At 51.3% G+C, this 16,312-nt stretch overlaps 5 protein-coding genes across 5 annotated transcripts; 4 read left to right on the top strand and 1 right to left on the bottom strand.

The window, feature by feature from the left end:
- Positions 1-1,022: 1,022 nt before the first annotated feature.
- POX_a00085 (uncharacterized protein) lies at positions 1,023-2,264 on the top strand (the record flags this gene model as incomplete). The annotated part of the gene is made up of 1 exon (XM_050109034.1): positions 1,023-2,264. One exon carries the CDS (start codon positions 1,023-1,025, stop codon positions 2,262-2,264), a length of 1,242 nt encoding a protein of 413 aa, XP_049972802.1.
- An 883-nt stretch (positions 2,265-3,147) lies between these two features.
- POX_a00084 (uncharacterized protein) lies at positions 3,148-4,855 on the bottom strand (the record flags this gene model as incomplete). The annotated part of the gene is made up of 5 exons (XM_050109033.1): positions 3,148-3,233; positions 3,321-3,494; positions 3,564-4,406; positions 4,463-4,708; positions 4,762-4,855. The coding sequence occupies 5 exons, from the start codon at positions 4,853-4,855 to the stop codon at positions 3,148-3,150; spliced, it is 1,443 nt and encodes a 480-aa protein (XP_049972801.1).
- Positions 4,856-6,523: 1,668 nt separating this feature from the next.
- On the top strand, positions 6,524-8,563 carry POX_a00083 (uncharacterized protein; the record flags this gene model as incomplete). Its single annotated transcript, XM_050109032.1, has 1 exon — positions 6,524-8,563. The coding sequence occupies one exon, from the start codon at positions 6,524-6,526 to the stop codon at positions 8,561-8,563; it is 2,040 nt and encodes a 679-aa protein (XP_049972800.1).
- A 1,285-nt stretch (positions 8,564-9,848) lies between these two features.
- Positions 9,849-11,943, top strand: POX_a00082 (V-type proton ATPase catalytic subunit A; the record flags this gene model as incomplete). The annotated part of the gene is made up of 4 exons (XM_050109031.1): positions 9,849-9,953; positions 10,041-10,125; positions 10,236-10,903; positions 10,990-11,943. The coding sequence occupies 4 exons, from the start codon at positions 9,849-9,851 to the stop codon at positions 11,941-11,943; spliced, it is 1,812 nt and encodes a 603-aa protein (XP_049972799.1).
- A 668-nt stretch (positions 11,944-12,611) lies between these two features.
- Positions 12,612-15,233, top strand: POX_a00081 (Vacuolar protein sorting-associated protein 1; the record flags this gene model as incomplete). The annotated part of the gene is made up of 8 exons (XM_050109030.1): positions 12,612-12,637; positions 12,714-12,783; positions 12,859-12,953; positions 13,089-13,830; positions 13,911-14,552; positions 14,604-14,862; positions 14,924-15,008; positions 15,065-15,233. 8 exons carry the CDS (start codon positions 12,612-12,614, stop codon positions 15,231-15,233), a joined length of 2,088 nt encoding a protein of 695 aa, XP_049972798.1.
- Between the last annotated feature and the right edge of the window lie 1,079 nt (positions 15,234-16,312).

The raw sequence follows: 16,312 nt of genomic DNA, 5'->3' as shown, positions 1-16,312 counted from the left end.
TGCGACCCAAGTCGGTGGGTGCTTAGATTTCAACCCACCTTGGCTTAGTTACACCGCTAATGATACCTAGCATCAACTAGCTTTCCATGGCAGGGAGAAATGTATGTACGGAGCAGTGAATCTCAAGATTTATATCATCTGCGGCCTACCCCTACGGTGTACAGTACATTTCATCTCGCGCAGAGGAATCCACCTCACGTAGCACAATACTGCAGATCAATAGATTGCTCCCAAGTACCCACTTTCGATGATACGAGGTAGATAGTCAAAATAGCCACGCAAAATAATCGTCCTGTCTTCCAGTCATTAGTCAAGCCTGACCGCACATTAATGACCTACTTCATGACTTCAACTGCCAGCATCAGGTACTAGAGAAATAACGTACCTGTAGCAGTCAAATGAAGGGGAGGAATCTTACGTGCGGCCCCAGATTCAAGTTAGGAGCGGCGGAATGCTAGATCTGTGATCAGCCTCCTGAAGGGCGGGAGTCGTCACGATATCAGCTATGGTCCGACAGAGTATTCTCTTGAGACGCTCCACTTGGTTGGATCCCCCGGTAAAGTTTCCGTGTGCTGCTACCCGGCCTTCGCAATGGACTATACAGATCAGAAAGACTAGAGACCCCCCTTCTTTTCTTTTCTTTTCTCATCTCCTCTTTTTCTTTTGGGACAGTTCTCTACTCGATTCGGCTGGTACTTAATGGGCGGTGCCCGTGGGAGACAATGTGAGGTTCTATATCAATGGATTATTGAGCACGTATAACATCTCTTCTTTTCTATTTCCCTCTCTCCACTCACCCCGGAAAGCAGCACTGCCAGATTAAAGGCCATTCTTCTACGCTCCGTGCTGAGCCTTTTACAGATGAAGATGTCGTCCAATCAACCAGGCCTCCCATTAAAAATCACCATCATCGGGGCCGGCATAGCCGGCCTTTCATCAGCAATCGCCCTCGCCGACGTCAACCCTGGTCACCAGATCACGGTCCTCGAAGCCAACCCACGCTCAGCGAGTTCGGCGCCGGAATGCAACTGTTCGCCAACAGCACCCGCCTCCTCCACAAATGGGGCCTAACTCCATCCATCGAAAAGGTCGCCTGTTCTGCCACCCACATGTCCATACGCCGCTGGAAAGATAATACTGAACTGGTGCGCAACATGAACAGCCCGACCAGTGAATGGCTCTATGGCTGGCCCCAATGGCAAATCTACCGTCCCGATCTACAGCAAGTGCTCTTCAAGAGGGTCCAAGAACTGCCCAATGCGTCTGTGCTCTTTGGAAAGTCGTTTGAATCTGTAGATCACGAGACTGGGACTGTGCGTACAGTCGATGGGGAGGTATTCGAGACGGATCTCACGGTTGCAGCGGATGGGATCTGGTCCAGGACTAGACGATGCTTGCCTGGAACGAAGGATGTGGCCCCTATCCCGTCCACGGAACATGCCTACCGTGCAATGATTCCGCGAGCGCGAATGCTCTCTCACCCATTAACAGCACCGTTGATATCCTCACCAGAGGCCAAGTCGTGGGTAGGTCCTGGTCTATTTATATTGGGGTATACTGTTTCCTCGGGCGAGTTCTATAATCTTGCGATTGTCGTTCCGCGGGCGAGCGAAGGAACGCCACTTGGGTCGTGGAACGAACCGGCTGATGTGGAGAGAATGCGGGCACTTGTCTCTGACTGGTGTGAGGAAGCACAAGCGTTGACATCCCATGTCCAAAAGGGGGAGTGTGTTGCGTGGACCCTGGGGGAGGTCGGTCCGATTCCTAGCTACGTGAGTCTATCTGGACGCGTGGCGCTAGTTGGTGATGCGGCACATGCCCTCCTTCCTCATGCTGCTCAGGGGGCGGGGATGGCGATGGAGGATGCTGCGAGTCTGGCGGAATTTGTGGGCTCTTTGCTGTCCAAGGAGGATCTGCCAAAGGTGCTCAGTGCGTGGAGTCGGTTCCGACAGGCTCGCGTGGAGCATCTACGCGACATGAGCCATGGCAATGCCAGTGATATGACTCTGCCAGATGGTGAACAGCAGATTGCGCGCGATATGAAATGGAATGCGATTCTCGATATCCAGCGGGTGCAGTTAGCCGAGCTTGGACTGGAGAAGATCAGAGAGAAAGTCATCAGGGAGAGACCGATGCCGGACCCCGCTTCTAAAAGCACGATTGAGCCGGGTGGTAGAATGTGGATTAGTGGATATGATATCTGTGAGGAGAGTCGAAAGTTCTGCAGTGAACATTTGGCAACCGATTCAGCCGCTAGATTATGAGGGTTTGCTCAATTTGACGATATCTTTTTGGACCAATTTACATGTCATTCCAGCGCCGACCATCTTTTTTCTGTTGTCTCCTCTGGAAGCCCTACCCCGGACTCCAGCACTAGTAACAAGTTGACCACAGGCTGTCTGCGATGACCAATCTGACAGTATACCACACGTTCTTAGCTACACACTACAGATGCGCCATGAATCAAAACACGGATGAAAGTGTCTACATATTAAATCAGGGTCTCAGCTTTATGAGCACAGAGAGACCTTTGTAACCAATCAATGGCGTCTTTGGTTGCCCTGTAGTTCCGCGTCAGGCAGAAACATCAGAACATCAGGTTCGTTTCGCCTTGACCTAATTTTTCTTTTCCAGGAGAAAAAGGTCGCCGCGGAAGGCGACATGGTACAGAGACTATCCAGTATATGCATCTGCATGTACTCATATATTTCTTTAATGGATTTGACTTTCTTTTCTTTCGAGGCTCTTGGATCTCCAGGGCTGCTCCGTCTACGCTCCATTATATACGTATTCGCATACGCATGAGTGCATCTGTCAACGTTCCAAGCCTTGGGACTGATTACTTGCGGTCTCGACTTTGAACCTAATCAGGGCAATTGATTATACCGGCTCAACTACGGTCAGGTATGCTCGGTTCAACCTTAGACATCGCCATTTGGCCAATTTCAAAAGGATATTGGAAGGTTTGAGACTAGAAAAGCCAGGCACTTGTGTCCGTCATTTCAGTTTTGATCGCCTTTGGACTTCCAACTCGCGCTATATAGCCATCATTCTACAAGCCGGCTCTCGAGTACATGGAGGTCAGGCTCAAACGGATCCCAGCTCCCAATAGTTGAACAACTCTGAATCGTCCTGTATAATGGAAGATTAATGCTCAGGGCTGTGGTCATTTGATCCTGGTCTCCTTCCTAAGAAGATTGCCGCAAGAACACCCACGACAAATGATAAGATTCCTGCCGAGAAGCAGGTTTAGCATATACTCGTTCCAACGGTTGTGCCTAAGGGGGCCAGAAAACAAATCGAGGTGAAAAAAAACCTACCGACACTGTAGCTCATGTAGGAATATCCCAGAGTTCTCGTCAAGAAGCCGGTTACAACGGGGGCTAGCAGCGTGCCTAGAGTGAAGCAAATTTTGGTGATGGAATATCCCGAAGACAGTTTACTGTTGGGACCGAATCGACCTGGGCGCTCGTCCTCAAGTTCCTTCATTACATCTGAACGTAGTGGATTAGCAAAGGCCAAGGGCCAAAAGGATTGCTCCTGGGGTAGAGCTTTCAACTTACGTGTGATTTCAATGATGCCACAGCCACCAGTCAATGTCCATCCAATGCCAACACCGGCGATGGCCACCATATAAATGATACGTCCTGTATGCCCGCTGCTATGAGTGGGAATGCCAGCCAGAGCGAGAAAAACAGCATTTGAGATGAACCCGAGAGCTGTCGGACCCCTCGTGCCCACCCTGTCCTTTAAAATACCAACAAAGGTGCTAAATACCAAAGAAGGTAGCTGTAGGATCAAGAACATAAGGCTGACCTCCGCAGGGCCCCATCGGAACTCGGTAGTCACGTAAAGCGGCAGTGTAGTGTCGAATGTGACTAGGATAAAAGCAGCAGTAAAGTGACAAATTAAGCCAGTCAATGCTCGAGGATTGGTCAAAATAACCTTGTAGAAGTTCTCCGGAATTTCATCACTCTTCTTCGGGCCCAAGTCATCCTGGGGCTGAGACGAAGGGGAGATTAGAGCAGTTCGTTCATTGACGTCCTGCTCATGCTGCTGCTCTTCAACTGTACCAGACTCGACACCTTCCGATGGAACCCCCCTGGACGCTTCTCCTCTACTGCCTTTCTTTGATCGGTCCTCGATCATGATTAGCCGCATAATGATATCGATCACAAGTACTGCAAGAGCAGCGATCCAAGTAGGCCAGTATCCGAATAGCTGCAAGAGAGTACCAGAGAGCATGGGGCCAAGAAGCAGCCCGGAGTTAAAAAATGAGGAAATGCCTCCGAGTACTTTCCCTGTATTTTCTTGACCGACGGTATCGGCAACGGTTGCGAGTCCAACAATCCATGCTCCATTACCGCCGATAGCTTGAATAGATCGTCCGATAAGAAGTATAGGCACTAGGGTGGTCGGACGAATCAGTTTTTTTTCTTTATAATACCGGAGGCTGAATTACCGTTGGTTGCGATCATGACCAGAATTGTTCCTATGGCTTCTGCAGTCAGAGCAGCCAGAAAAGAGACTTGGCGACTCGAAATTTTGTCCGCGATGTAACCGATCGGAATTCCAGTGACAAGTCCCACGAAGGCATGTACCGAGAGGACCAGGGATGTGGTGTATTGTGCGAGGGATTCATCGATATGGAGAATGTCCCTGATCATGACCGGGAGAATGGGAACAATGTAGCTGTAAAGAAAGTTCGCTATTCGTAGTCAGTGAAAGCTTCTAACTGCGCGCTGAAAGTGTCCACCATACTTGAGAACAGCGCGATGGCGATGCAAGTAATAGTGAACCAGGTTGCGGACCGCCATGAGTAGCCCACTGAGTTCACTCCTCTATTCCACGCCATTTTGGCTATTTGGGCTATGTTCATCAGTAGTAAATCGAGATTTTGGAAAAGGATTCAGAGGTTCAGATGCTTTGAGTCCACGAACTCATGGTCGGCTCCTTCAGCCGCTACTTAATTGAAAACCGACATTCGCTGTGGTATTCCGCTTTGCTGAGCAACGAGCAGTGAATGGGTCCACGATTCAATCCAATCTATCTTTCCAGCCAGTAATCATGGGTAAACAGTGGCTGGACCCCTCCCTCCCCCCTGGGGTTGCCGATCAGTGCATGAACTATTTCAATAATACGCAGCCGTGCTTCAGACATGTTGGGCTACGTGAACCTCACTGGCTGAAAGACTAGGAGGCGAGAACCTCGGTGATTACTTATTCCCACAGTGCGGTATCACCACTACCGACAGTAGGTATGTTAAGCAAGAATTTACAAGAAATCCACTTTTTTTTTTGCCGGGGTTTCGAATTTGTCTCCACTTCACGGTTTTTAGGCATTTTTAGGTGTTGTAGTGCGTGTACGAAATAAAACGTGTTCGTGGTAGAAGGAGTGAAGTACTGATTCACCCCGTCTTGGTAAGAGTTCAGGCATCTAGGCCTATTTTTAGGCCCCACAGGGTGTCGCCATAATTTTCTGGGGTTACCAACAGCGTCACTGCTCTTATACTTATGTAACCGGGTTGCAGCTCATCACTACCCAAAAATTGTCCAGCACTACCCAAAAAATCGCGCTAATATCTTGGCAGCTTTTGGGTAGTGCTGGACTTGCGATTTTAAGCACTACCCAAAAACCAAAATATTGATTTTACTTTTGTTGTTTGCTTTTACTAGTCGAGCCGTGAGTTATTGACCGAGTCTGAAAGTCTGGTCTTTTAAATTATAGTTTAAGATAAGTTATGTAAGATCTAATTTTTTTTGTAGTACTCAAGATCGCAAGTCCAGCACTACCCAAAAGCTGCCAAGATATTAGCGTACCTTTTGGGTAGTGCTGAACTGTATGCCTGTATGCCCTTATGTAACTCCGTTGTCGTGGACGGTTCGCCGATCTGCCGAAATGCCAAGCGTTTTCCCCGATCATGAAACGAAAGTTTGGCGTATTGTGGCGTAACAGTCGCACCTTCCCTAGTCGAGTCTTCAGTCTTCTATTCCTGATTCCAGATTAGGAAATAGCTCAAACACTGCCGCCATGAATACCATGACCGACTTCTTTCCCGACTCTCAGCGATTTCCCCTCATCACTGCTCTTCTTATCTCTGATTCATCGCTATCGAGTTCACCTTGTTTGGGTGTATGTCTGATTCTTGTTCTGGGACTAGGTTGACCTCAATTGAGTGGTTCAAATTCATCCCAGCATCGTGGAGCTCGTCGCCATTGAGTGCCTCCAGCGAGCCCATCTCGATTCAGGCTCTCAACCTAGGGCTCACCTCCAACGAGGGTAAGCACATCTCCATCGGAATTCATCTTCCAGTATCATTCTCTCATCTCAATTGAGTAGCCAAAGCTCTTTTCCGTAGAGCAAATTTCCACTTTTTGTGAACTCCGGCTTTTGGGCTCATTGACTGCCTCATTGACTGCTCAACTCTCCAGCCTGTTCACTGACCTGGTTCAACTCATTGACCGCCTCCGGCCTGTCATAATCGCCTTCCATAGTCACCGCCCGCGTCCGTGAGTCATACAAGATGACAGAGCAAACTTGCCACCCTCTGTCACCCCGAAAGCGCTCTCGTTCTTCACAGTCTCCAGAGTACACACGATCTTCAAAGCAAGACTGCCTGTCGGGTTTCCCTCAGTTCGCTTACCCCACGCCTCCAGATTCAATGTCGACGACATCAGATATCAGCTCTGTCGTGGGTGAAACGTCCCCACGTAAGAGACAGCGTAACCATGATGGTGTTGGGCTGGCGGAGGAATTGAAGATCGAAGAATACCTCTACAGCATCGACGCCTACCGGGTCACTACGGCACCATTTCCCTTGCCGTACCCGCTAAAGCTGGAATCTGCTCCAAGAGACTTGACAGACCAGTTTCGGGCAAACTGGCACGCCATCAGGGAGATGTTGCACGAACAAGGCTTCCATGACAACTGGGAGCTGTTTCCCGTCAACTTGTCAAAACCTGGCTACCTGGCAGGCCACCCCCCTCGACCAACAGTCATGGCCCATGTTAAAGGCCCATGCTCAAGGCTTGCGCCATTTCGAGATCACCTCAACCGATTCCTGGTAGCCAAAGGAATTTTCGCCGATGTTGAGGTCGTCGATGTGGACAACTGTTACCAGCCGGGTTTTTTCGCTATCCCACCATCCCACCCAGCTGTCGAGGTCTATGAAAAAATTAGACCTCAGCTGTTGAAGCAGCTCCGCACGCAAATTCCTTTTGAATGGACGTCCCTCACCCTCGCTCTTCTTGGCCGAGAACTGTATGCTGCCTCGCCAAGTATCGTCGTCACAGTCAACCAGCAGAGTTCCCACAACTGGTTTGACCTGTTGGCGTGGGTTCGCGCATTGGTCTCCAGGAACAGTCCGTCAGGCCTTGCTATCAATGTTGACTTCATCCCGGGGCGCTTTGATTCATCCCCAAAGCACTTCACTCCGTCGCAAGGCGAGAACGAGGTTTTGGGGAAGCACCAGTTCAAGTCGTGTGGGGCTGATGGGCTTTTCCCCCTTGGCTTATCGATTGGCGAGTCAGGCCAGTCGAGAGCAGGCACAATGGGTGGATTGGTGAATTTTACCCTGAACGGCCAGACCTACAAGTGTGGCATCACCAACCACCACGTTATACAACCCACGGTCTCGGGGAACGAAGTTGATAGCCGGGCAAATCAATTCGGCGTGCCGATTTCCCAAACAGACAAGTTGAGCACCCGCATGGAAGTCTTTGCCTCAAATGATGTCGCGGCGACTGTTCTCTTCGTTGACGAAGAGGTGGCAGAGGTCGAAACGACGGTCGCGGGGTTGGAAGAGACGGCGCTCAGGGCCGAGCTGAAGCACGGCAAGGTTCCTGAGACTCTCCAAGTAGTGCTAGAGAGTACACGTGAAAACCTTGCATGCCTCACTAAGGTGCGAGCCCTTCTCTCCCAACTACCGCTACCATTGGGCAACGTTCTCTGCTCAAGCGGCCAAGGGGTCTGGGAAGGTCGCCTGCAAGACTGGGCCCTGATCGAACTGTCTAATGAGGCTCTCGCTCTCATGGAGCCGACAGTTGACATGGATAGAGTCTGGCGGATGATTGATAGGTCGCCACCCTCCCCCGCTTTGGTCGCCGCCAGAGCTGCAGAACAGGTAATTTTCCCGGAGAAACGTTTCGGACAAATCGTTCCCGGGAAATGGTACACCCGTACTGGGAGGACTTCGGTGGTTTCAGGAATCGCTAATGGCGTCCATGTGTGCATGAACTGGACTGCGAATGACATGATCCGATACGATCTGTCCGGGTCTGCAGTCACCATGGAGCATAGCGAAACTGAAGAACACTTGATCATCGCCCAGACCGAACAATCCATGCCCATGTCACAAATGTTTGGCCTGCCTGGGGACTCTGGGTCTTTGCTCCTAGATCAACACGGGACCATCTGCGGGCTGTACTACGGGAACGTCACGCGCTGGGCGGAAGCTGACGGGTGGGTCAAAGGAAATGCCGGTCTGGCAATGTCGATGGACGATGTGGAAAAAGGCATGAAGAGTAGACTCGGTTCAGACATTGTCTTAAGTCCCGCATACTGAAGTTGCTTTGCGTGGTGTCGATATTGCTGCGCTTGATGATTACACTCCTTTTAATGTTGCTACGGTTGATTGTGAACGTTGCTTCGAGGAACGTCGGCATTCCTTGTATCACACAACCTCCATAAATTAGCCAGTCATTGTTAATGAAAGTTCAAAAGACTCTATCTTTCCCTATGAACCCGTTGACCAGCTGACTAGGCAAACGCCAACCAAAATGAAACGGTACGAAATGAAACAGGATCCCTGGGTTCCGACATCATGTATCAGTGGCCTACGAACCCTTAATACTAATGCCCATCCTCAACATCTGGCTGTGGCTGAGCAACACCTACATCGTTGCTTTACTGTTATCACACATCAGCGGTGATGAAGTGCCTCCCTCCAGATGTTTGCCTGCTGTGCAGGAGATGGAAAGGATTCGGAATTACGGAAGGTCTAGATTTGCATATTCAGATGCAGCTTACGCAGGTAAGCAACCCCTTTCCTATCGCGCGACGGGAGACATTTAGAGGTAGAAAGGCACCCCAGCCTACTCCTAGCCGTACGCAAGCTACACACCGGTCATCCAGTGGTAAGGTAGATGACCACTCGCGAATTCTGACTCTTTTATGCTTTTGTTCTCATTTTGGGCCCGAAGAGGCTGAAGAGAAGCGGAGAGGTGATTTACCAAGGCCATGTACCTGTACCTGCAGCCACCGGAAGTATTCACACAGCTACCAGAAGACTGAGGGAACGATGGCAAGGACGACTAAAGGCGTAAATACCGAATTCAAAGGGCCTGATATTTCCAGCAGCCCAGGACCCGCCGTCCTCGCCCACTAGATGACGAAGGTAGTACATTTTATGCATACTTACTTTGCGTGGAACAGATAAGTACGTTGTCATTCATCGCAGGAGCTGGTGTTCATTTGATCCTCGACAGTGGTCCTTGAGGGTGAGCTTGCAGAGTCGTTTCGTTTGTTTCCGTTGTGGCAGCAGTTCAGATTGAGGGCAGAGATCGCGAATAAAAATGACAGCTTGGTAGTGCTGAGAACACTGAAAACTGGAGGAATGCGCGCATATCCGTCTCGGCCACAATGATACTGGCATTCGGAACCAAGTGTACCAACGTCACAATACGACCTGAACTATGCAGGATGGTCTCCAGGATTGAGTGGTCGTGGTGGGTGGAGATGCCACCGCCGTCACCGCCCAAGCTACCTACGCTCCCAGACTTGCCCACCTCAGCTGGCTTGACCTTCAGCATCACCTCCGCGTCCGTTCTGTCTCACAAACGCATTCTACGATGGCACCGGCAAAGGATGAGAGCCATGCTCATGGCAAAGTCTTCTCGGTCTCAGGCCCTGTGGTCGTGGCTGAGCACATGATTGGCTGTGCCATGTACGAGCTGGTAAGCTCCCCAGATCGCAACTCCCTGAGAAGCTTATCTCGTCTATCTCCTCTGCTCTGAAACCGTGCTAATTGGTCTTGCGAACAGTGCCACGTTGGCAAGGATCTTCTCGTGGGTGAAGTCATCCGGCTTGATGGCGACAAGGCGACAATTCAGGTCTACGAGGAAACTGGTACGTTCCCCTCCACTGGCCGATCCGGCCCATGCGCCCCGTGACGATAATCCGTCACTCCCTACCTGCCAGCACAGGCTGATTGTTATAACTGGTGTTTCCTCTCATAGATGGATTGACTATCGGTGATCCTGTCGCCCGGACTGGCAAGCCACTTTCCGTGGAGCTCGGTCCTGGTTTGATGGAGACCATCTATGACGGCATTCAGCGACCCCTCCGAGCTATCTCCGACCAGTCCAAGGGTATCTACATCCCCCGTGGTATTCGGGTCAATGCTCTCGATCGCGAGAAGAAGTGGGACTTCAAGCCCGTCAACTTCAAGGTCGGCGATCATATCACGGGTGGAGACATTTGGGGTACCGTCTTCGAGAACAGCTTGGTCGACGACCACAAAATCCTCCTGCCTCCCCGCGCTCGGGGTACTATTACCCGCATCGCCTCCGAGGGTAGCTACACGGTGGAGGAAAAGCTTCTGGAAATTGAGTTCGAGGGCAAGAAGTCCGAGTTTGGTATGATGCAAACCTGGCCCGTCCGTGTGCCTCGTCCTGTCAGTGATAGGCAGTCTGCGGATGCGCCCTTCGTCGTCGGCCAGCGAGTACTGGATGCTCTTTTCCCCAGTGTGCAAGGAGGTACCGTTTGCATTCCTGGCGCTTTCGGATGTGGCAAGACTGTGATTTCCCAGAGTGTGTCCAAGTTCTCCAACAGCGATATCATTGTCTACGTCGGTTGCGGTGAGCGCGGTAACGAGATGGCTGAGGTCCTGATGGATTTCCCGGAGGTCAGTTGGAATTCTCGGTCGTCCCATCATCCCCCCTCCGTCTTTGGTCATGGTCCCTAACTCTTGTTTTTCTGTCTTCTTTACAGCTTTCAATCGATGTGGGCGGCCGTAAAGAGCCCATCATGAAGCGCACTTGCTTGATTGCCAACACTTCCAACATGCCCGTCGCAGCCCGAGAAGCCTCAATTTACACCGGTATCACCATCGCCGAGTACTGGCGCGATCAGGGTAAGAACGTGGCCATGATGGCTGACTCGAGTTCTCGCTGGGCCGAGGCTCTGCGTGAGCTGTCCGGTCGTCTCGGTGAGATGCCTGCTGACCAGGGTTTCCCTGCGTACCTGGGTGCCAAGTTGGCCTCCTTCTACGAACGAGCTGGCAAGAGTAGTGCCCTCGGCAGTCCTGAGCGGGTTGGTAGTGTCAGCATCGTCGGTGCCGTCAGTCCCCCCGGAGGTGATTTCTCCGACCCAGTCACCTCGAGCACGCTCGGTATTGTCCAGGTGTTCTGGGGTCTTGATAAGAAGCTGGCCCAGCGCAAGCACTTTCCCTCCGTCAATACCTCCATGTCTTACAGCAAGTACACCACCATCCTGGACAAGTGGTACGAGAAGAACAACCCCGATTTCCCGCGCCTGCGTGATCAGGTCCGTGAGCTCCTGTCCAAGTCCGAGGACCTTGACCAGGTCGTCCAGTTGGTCGGCAAGGCGTCGCTGGGTGACTCGGATAAGATTACTCTGGATGTTGCTGCCATGGTCAAGGATGACTTCCTCCAGCAGAATGGCTACAGTGACTATGATCAGTTCTGCCCCCTGTGGAAGACTGAATACATGATGAAGGCGTTCATGGGCTTCCACGATGAGGCCCAGAAGGCAATTGCCCAGGGTCAGGTCTGGAGCAAGGTCCGCGATGCGACTGCTGACCTCCAGACGTCCCTGCGGAGTATGAAGTTCGAGGTCCCTGACAACCAAGAGGAGGTCACGGCCAAGTACGAGAAGCTGTTGCAGTCCATGACCGAGCGATTTGCTTCCGTTTCCGATGAATAGATGTAGATTGGCTCTGACGTGGTATATGCTCTCCCTGTCTTCGTTGGCATGATATTTATTCTTTTTGGGTCGTTTGTTGAACCTCTTGTTTTCTATCTCGCACACATTACCCTGTAGTTATTTGCAACCCAATACACTTCCCTTGGAATGGACATCTTCATGACTGCCCGGCCCACCTCCGTACGACTCTTGCTGAGTGCGACTCACGCAATTCATTCCATGTCTCGGGCGCGGCCGTGAATGGACTGGCCCACAGTGAGATCCCCGTCCAACCCCAATTCTGATAGCTTAGAACATCCTCAATAAAAAAAAATTGCTGATGCCTAGTAGTGTCTGGCCGGGCGCCCGAGGTGGATTGATTCCCAGAGGCCACATGTTTGGGTTGAAATGCACCCGCCTACGTAACCCTCACCGGCCGGCCACGAGATGACCCGCGCACGAGCTAATTCGGGCCAAGGCGGTGCACGGCCACTCATTTGGGCTGGACCGCCACTCCCATCACCGCCTTCGTGGGTCTCTCCGACCAACAAACAATATCCCCCCAGTACACTGTTGTTCTCAATCGCAAGACATCTCTCTCAGTCTCCCTTTCCTCTTTGGAATTTCCTTATTGTCGCCCTTTGTTTGAGTCTCAGGTCTCGAAGGAACAGCCTCCGTAACAGCCTGCCATGGCTAGCCCAACCTCTGGTTACTCGTGCGTTCTACTCTCCCACCCCCCCCTGCAACCCCCCTCCTCCACTCCGATGCGGCCTAGAACTGACGGTAAACAGCATAAATGTCAACGATCCTAGCTTGATTTCCCTCGTCAACAAGCTCCAGGATGTCTTCTCTACTGTCGGAGTATGTTCGATCTAGTGCGCACAAGCAAGGACTCAGCTATGAATTGTCTCCACTGACGTCGCTGCTTGCATTCAGGTCCACAACCCCATCGACTTGCCGCAGATTGTCGTCGTAGGATCTCAGTCGAGTGGAAAGAGTTCGGTGCTAGAAAATATTGTCGGTCGTGACTTGTCAGTGATCCAAACCAACCATGTGCTGCTGGCCTGTCATTGTCTTCGCGCGCAAGCCGAACAGTGGTGGCGGGGAATCTCGTCACCGGATAGCTTCGAGGTTCATTGCTGACTGCTTCTCTTCTTTTCACTTAGCCTTCCTCGAGGCTCCGGAATCGTGACGCGACGACCACTCATTCTGCAACTGATCAATAAAACACCTGCGCCACAGGCCAACGGAGACAACAAGATTGAGACAACAGACTCCGAATCCAACGTGGACGAGTACGGCGAGTTCTTGCATATTCCTGGCCAGAAATTTTACGACTTCAACAAGATTCGGGAGGAGATTGTGCGTGAAACGGAGACCAAGGTCGGCCGCAATGCCGGCATCTCGCCCGCCCCCATCAACCTGCGCATCTACTCGCCTAATGTCCTCACACTCACCCTGGTCGACCTGCCGGGTTTGACCAAGGTCCCTGTCGGGGATCAGCCCAAGGATATCGAGCGCCAGATTCGGGACATGGTTCTCAAGTATATCAGCAAGCCCAATGCCATTATCCTGGCCGTCACCTCCGCCAACCAGGACTTGGCCAACTCGGATGGATTGAAGTTGGCCCGCGAGGTGGACCCCGAGGGTCAGCGCACCATTGGTGTGTTGAGTAAGGTTGATCTCATGGATGAGGGTACCGATGTCGTGGATATTCTCGCCGGCCGAATTATTCCCCTTCGCCTGGGCTACGTCCCCGTAGTCAACCGTGGTCAGCGTGATATCGAAAACAAGCGGCCCATTGCTTATGCGTTGGAAAATGAGAAGAACTTTTTCGAAAACCACAAGGCATACCGCAACAAGGCCTCGTACTGTGGTACACCCTACCTTGCTCGCAAGCTCAACCTGGTAAGCACCGGCTCGTGAGCGTGCGCGCGGACACAGGCCATCCACAAGTTCTTGCCACTAACACTGCTGCTCGTTGACAGATCCTCATGATGCACATCAAACAAACGCTTCCTGATATCAAAGCTCGCATTTCAGCCTCCCTGCAAAAGTACACGGCTGAGCTCTCCCAGCTCGGCGATTCCATGCTTGGCAACAGTGCAAACATCATTCTCAACATCATCACCGAGTTCAGTAACGAGTACCGGACGGTCTTGGAGGGTAACAACCAGGAGCTGTCTAGCATTGAGTTGTCCGGTGGTGCGCGTATTAGCTTCGTGTTCCACGAACTCTACTCCAACGGTGTCAAGGCTGTGGATCCCTTCGACCAGGTCAAGGACGTTGACATTCGCACAATACTCTACAACTCCTCCGGTTCCTCTCCCGCTCTTTTCGTCGGAACCACTGCTTTCGAGTTGATCGTCAAGCAACAGATCAAGCGCCTGGAGGATCCCAGCAACAAGTGTATCTCGCTGGTGTACGATGAGCTGGTGCGCATTCTTGGACAACTTCTGAACAAGCAGCTGTTCCGCCGCTATCCACAGTTGAAGGAGAAGTTCCACGCTGTTGTCATTGCCTTCTTCAAAAAGTGCATGGATCCGACGAGCAAGTTGGTCAAGGACCTGATTGCTATGGAGGCAACCTACATCAACACCGGACATCCCGACTTCCTGAACGGTCACCGCGTAAGTACATATTTGTCCCTGTGATCAAGCATGATTCTGATGAGGTACCAGGCCATGGCGATTGTGAACGAGCGCCAGAGTGCGGCCAAGCCCACGCAAGTTGACCCCAAGACTGGCAAGCCCCTTCCAGCCCGTGCCCAGAGCCCCTCTTTGGACACCACCGGCGAGGCATCCAACACCAGCGGTTTCTTTGGCAGTTTCTGGGCCTCAAAGAACAAAAAGAAGATGGCTGCCATGGAGGCTCCCCCTCCCACCCTCAAGGCCTCGGCTAGCTTGTCTGAGCGAGAGACCTCAGAGGTTGAGGTTATCAGTACGTTGTCTGCTCTGCTGCTCGAATTCGGCTTTTCTGTCATACTGACCATCTCTTCCAGAACTTCTAATTACCTCCTACTTCAACATTGTCAAGCGCACCATGATCGACATGGTTCCCAAGGCCATCATGTACACCCTTGTGCAGTATGTATCAAAAGCGCCCTTGAAATGAGAATGGTTACGCTAAGTCGAATAATTAGGTTCACCAAGGACGAGATGCAGCGAGAGCTGCTAGAGAACATGTACCGCAACAACGAGCTGGATGACCTGCTCAAGGAGAGTGACTACACTGTCCGCCGGAGGAAGGAGTGTCAGCAGATGGTCGAGAGCTTGGGTCGCGCCAGCGAGATTGTCAGCCAGGTTCAGTAAAGCTCTGCTGATTCCTGCGCATTTTGTAAGGTCTCGTATATCCTTCCCGCAAGGAGAGGTCGGTCGGGTCAGTCGAGCCACATTCATGACAAGGCCCGTTTGGTCATTGACGTGGTTGAACTCGCTTCGCCTTGTTTCAGCCCCACCTTGACAGCATCGAGATATCCATTTCGAGGGGGTGATATATCGAGACCCGCCATCTCTTTGCGAGCAAATTCCAGCAGGCGATCAATGTCTGTCGCTGTTCACTATGAGACTCATGCCCCGTCAATTGGCTCTCCCTGTTTGGCTAGCAGCAAGGAGTTGTAGCCAACTGCACAAGCTTTCTTCCTTTTCTCCGCACTCTTTCGTTGGTCTTGTTTCTCTTGGGTTTCTGTTGTTGTCTTTTTTTCGAAATTTGGCAGCCTTATACCGTTCTCGTCGTCTTTGTGTCCGACCTTTGTCTGTTCCTTGTTTGCTTCTTAAGACCATGAGCCCTCCTCTTCCAGATGACGACTGTATCAAATAATGATTTCTATCTGTGAAAACTTTCCCTGTTCTAGAGTGATTCATATCTGGTTTTTGAGCGATAGCCGGGAGGGTAGGACTGCTTCTGCTAGGGCCAGCACCATGAAGACAGGTGTTTTGATATCTTTCGGCACTTGAACCTAAGACTTAGTGCAGATTCGCATGTGCAGAAATAGTCATAAGACAATGCCAATTACTTTATTGAGGTAGAAAGCCTTTCATCTTTCTCAGATCTGCTTCAGGGCGAGTTTCAATCCGTCCACTCCTGTGAACAGAAACCACAAATGTCTCCCAGGTTCTGCTTGGGTTTCTCAGATTTCGTCCACAGACATGATATTTCAATAAAAGACCACCTAAGCTCATTGACTTAGTTGAGATTGAGACCCGCTTAGCATCTCATTGGAGATCCGAAATCCACAGCGCCCTCAAGGTAGTGGCAAGAAGCATCCGTTTAAACGTAGCTGATGAAACAAGTTCTGCGCTGAGAAATTTGTGGTATTGCAAGAAGTTTCTACCTCTTGAATCAATTTCTCAGACACTCCAGGCAGTATCTTCCTGTTGATTGTAAGGCG

The sequence above is a fragment of the Penicillium oxalicum genome, chromosome I (genome assembly GCF_001723175.1).
Source record: "Penicillium oxalicum strain HP7-1 chromosome I, whole genome shotgun sequence".
NCBI lineage: Eukaryota > Fungi > Ascomycota > Eurotiomycetes > Eurotiales > Aspergillaceae > Penicillium > Penicillium oxalicum.
Note: the sequence above shows the minus strand (reverse complement) of the source record. Positions and strands in the feature narration are given on the sequence as shown.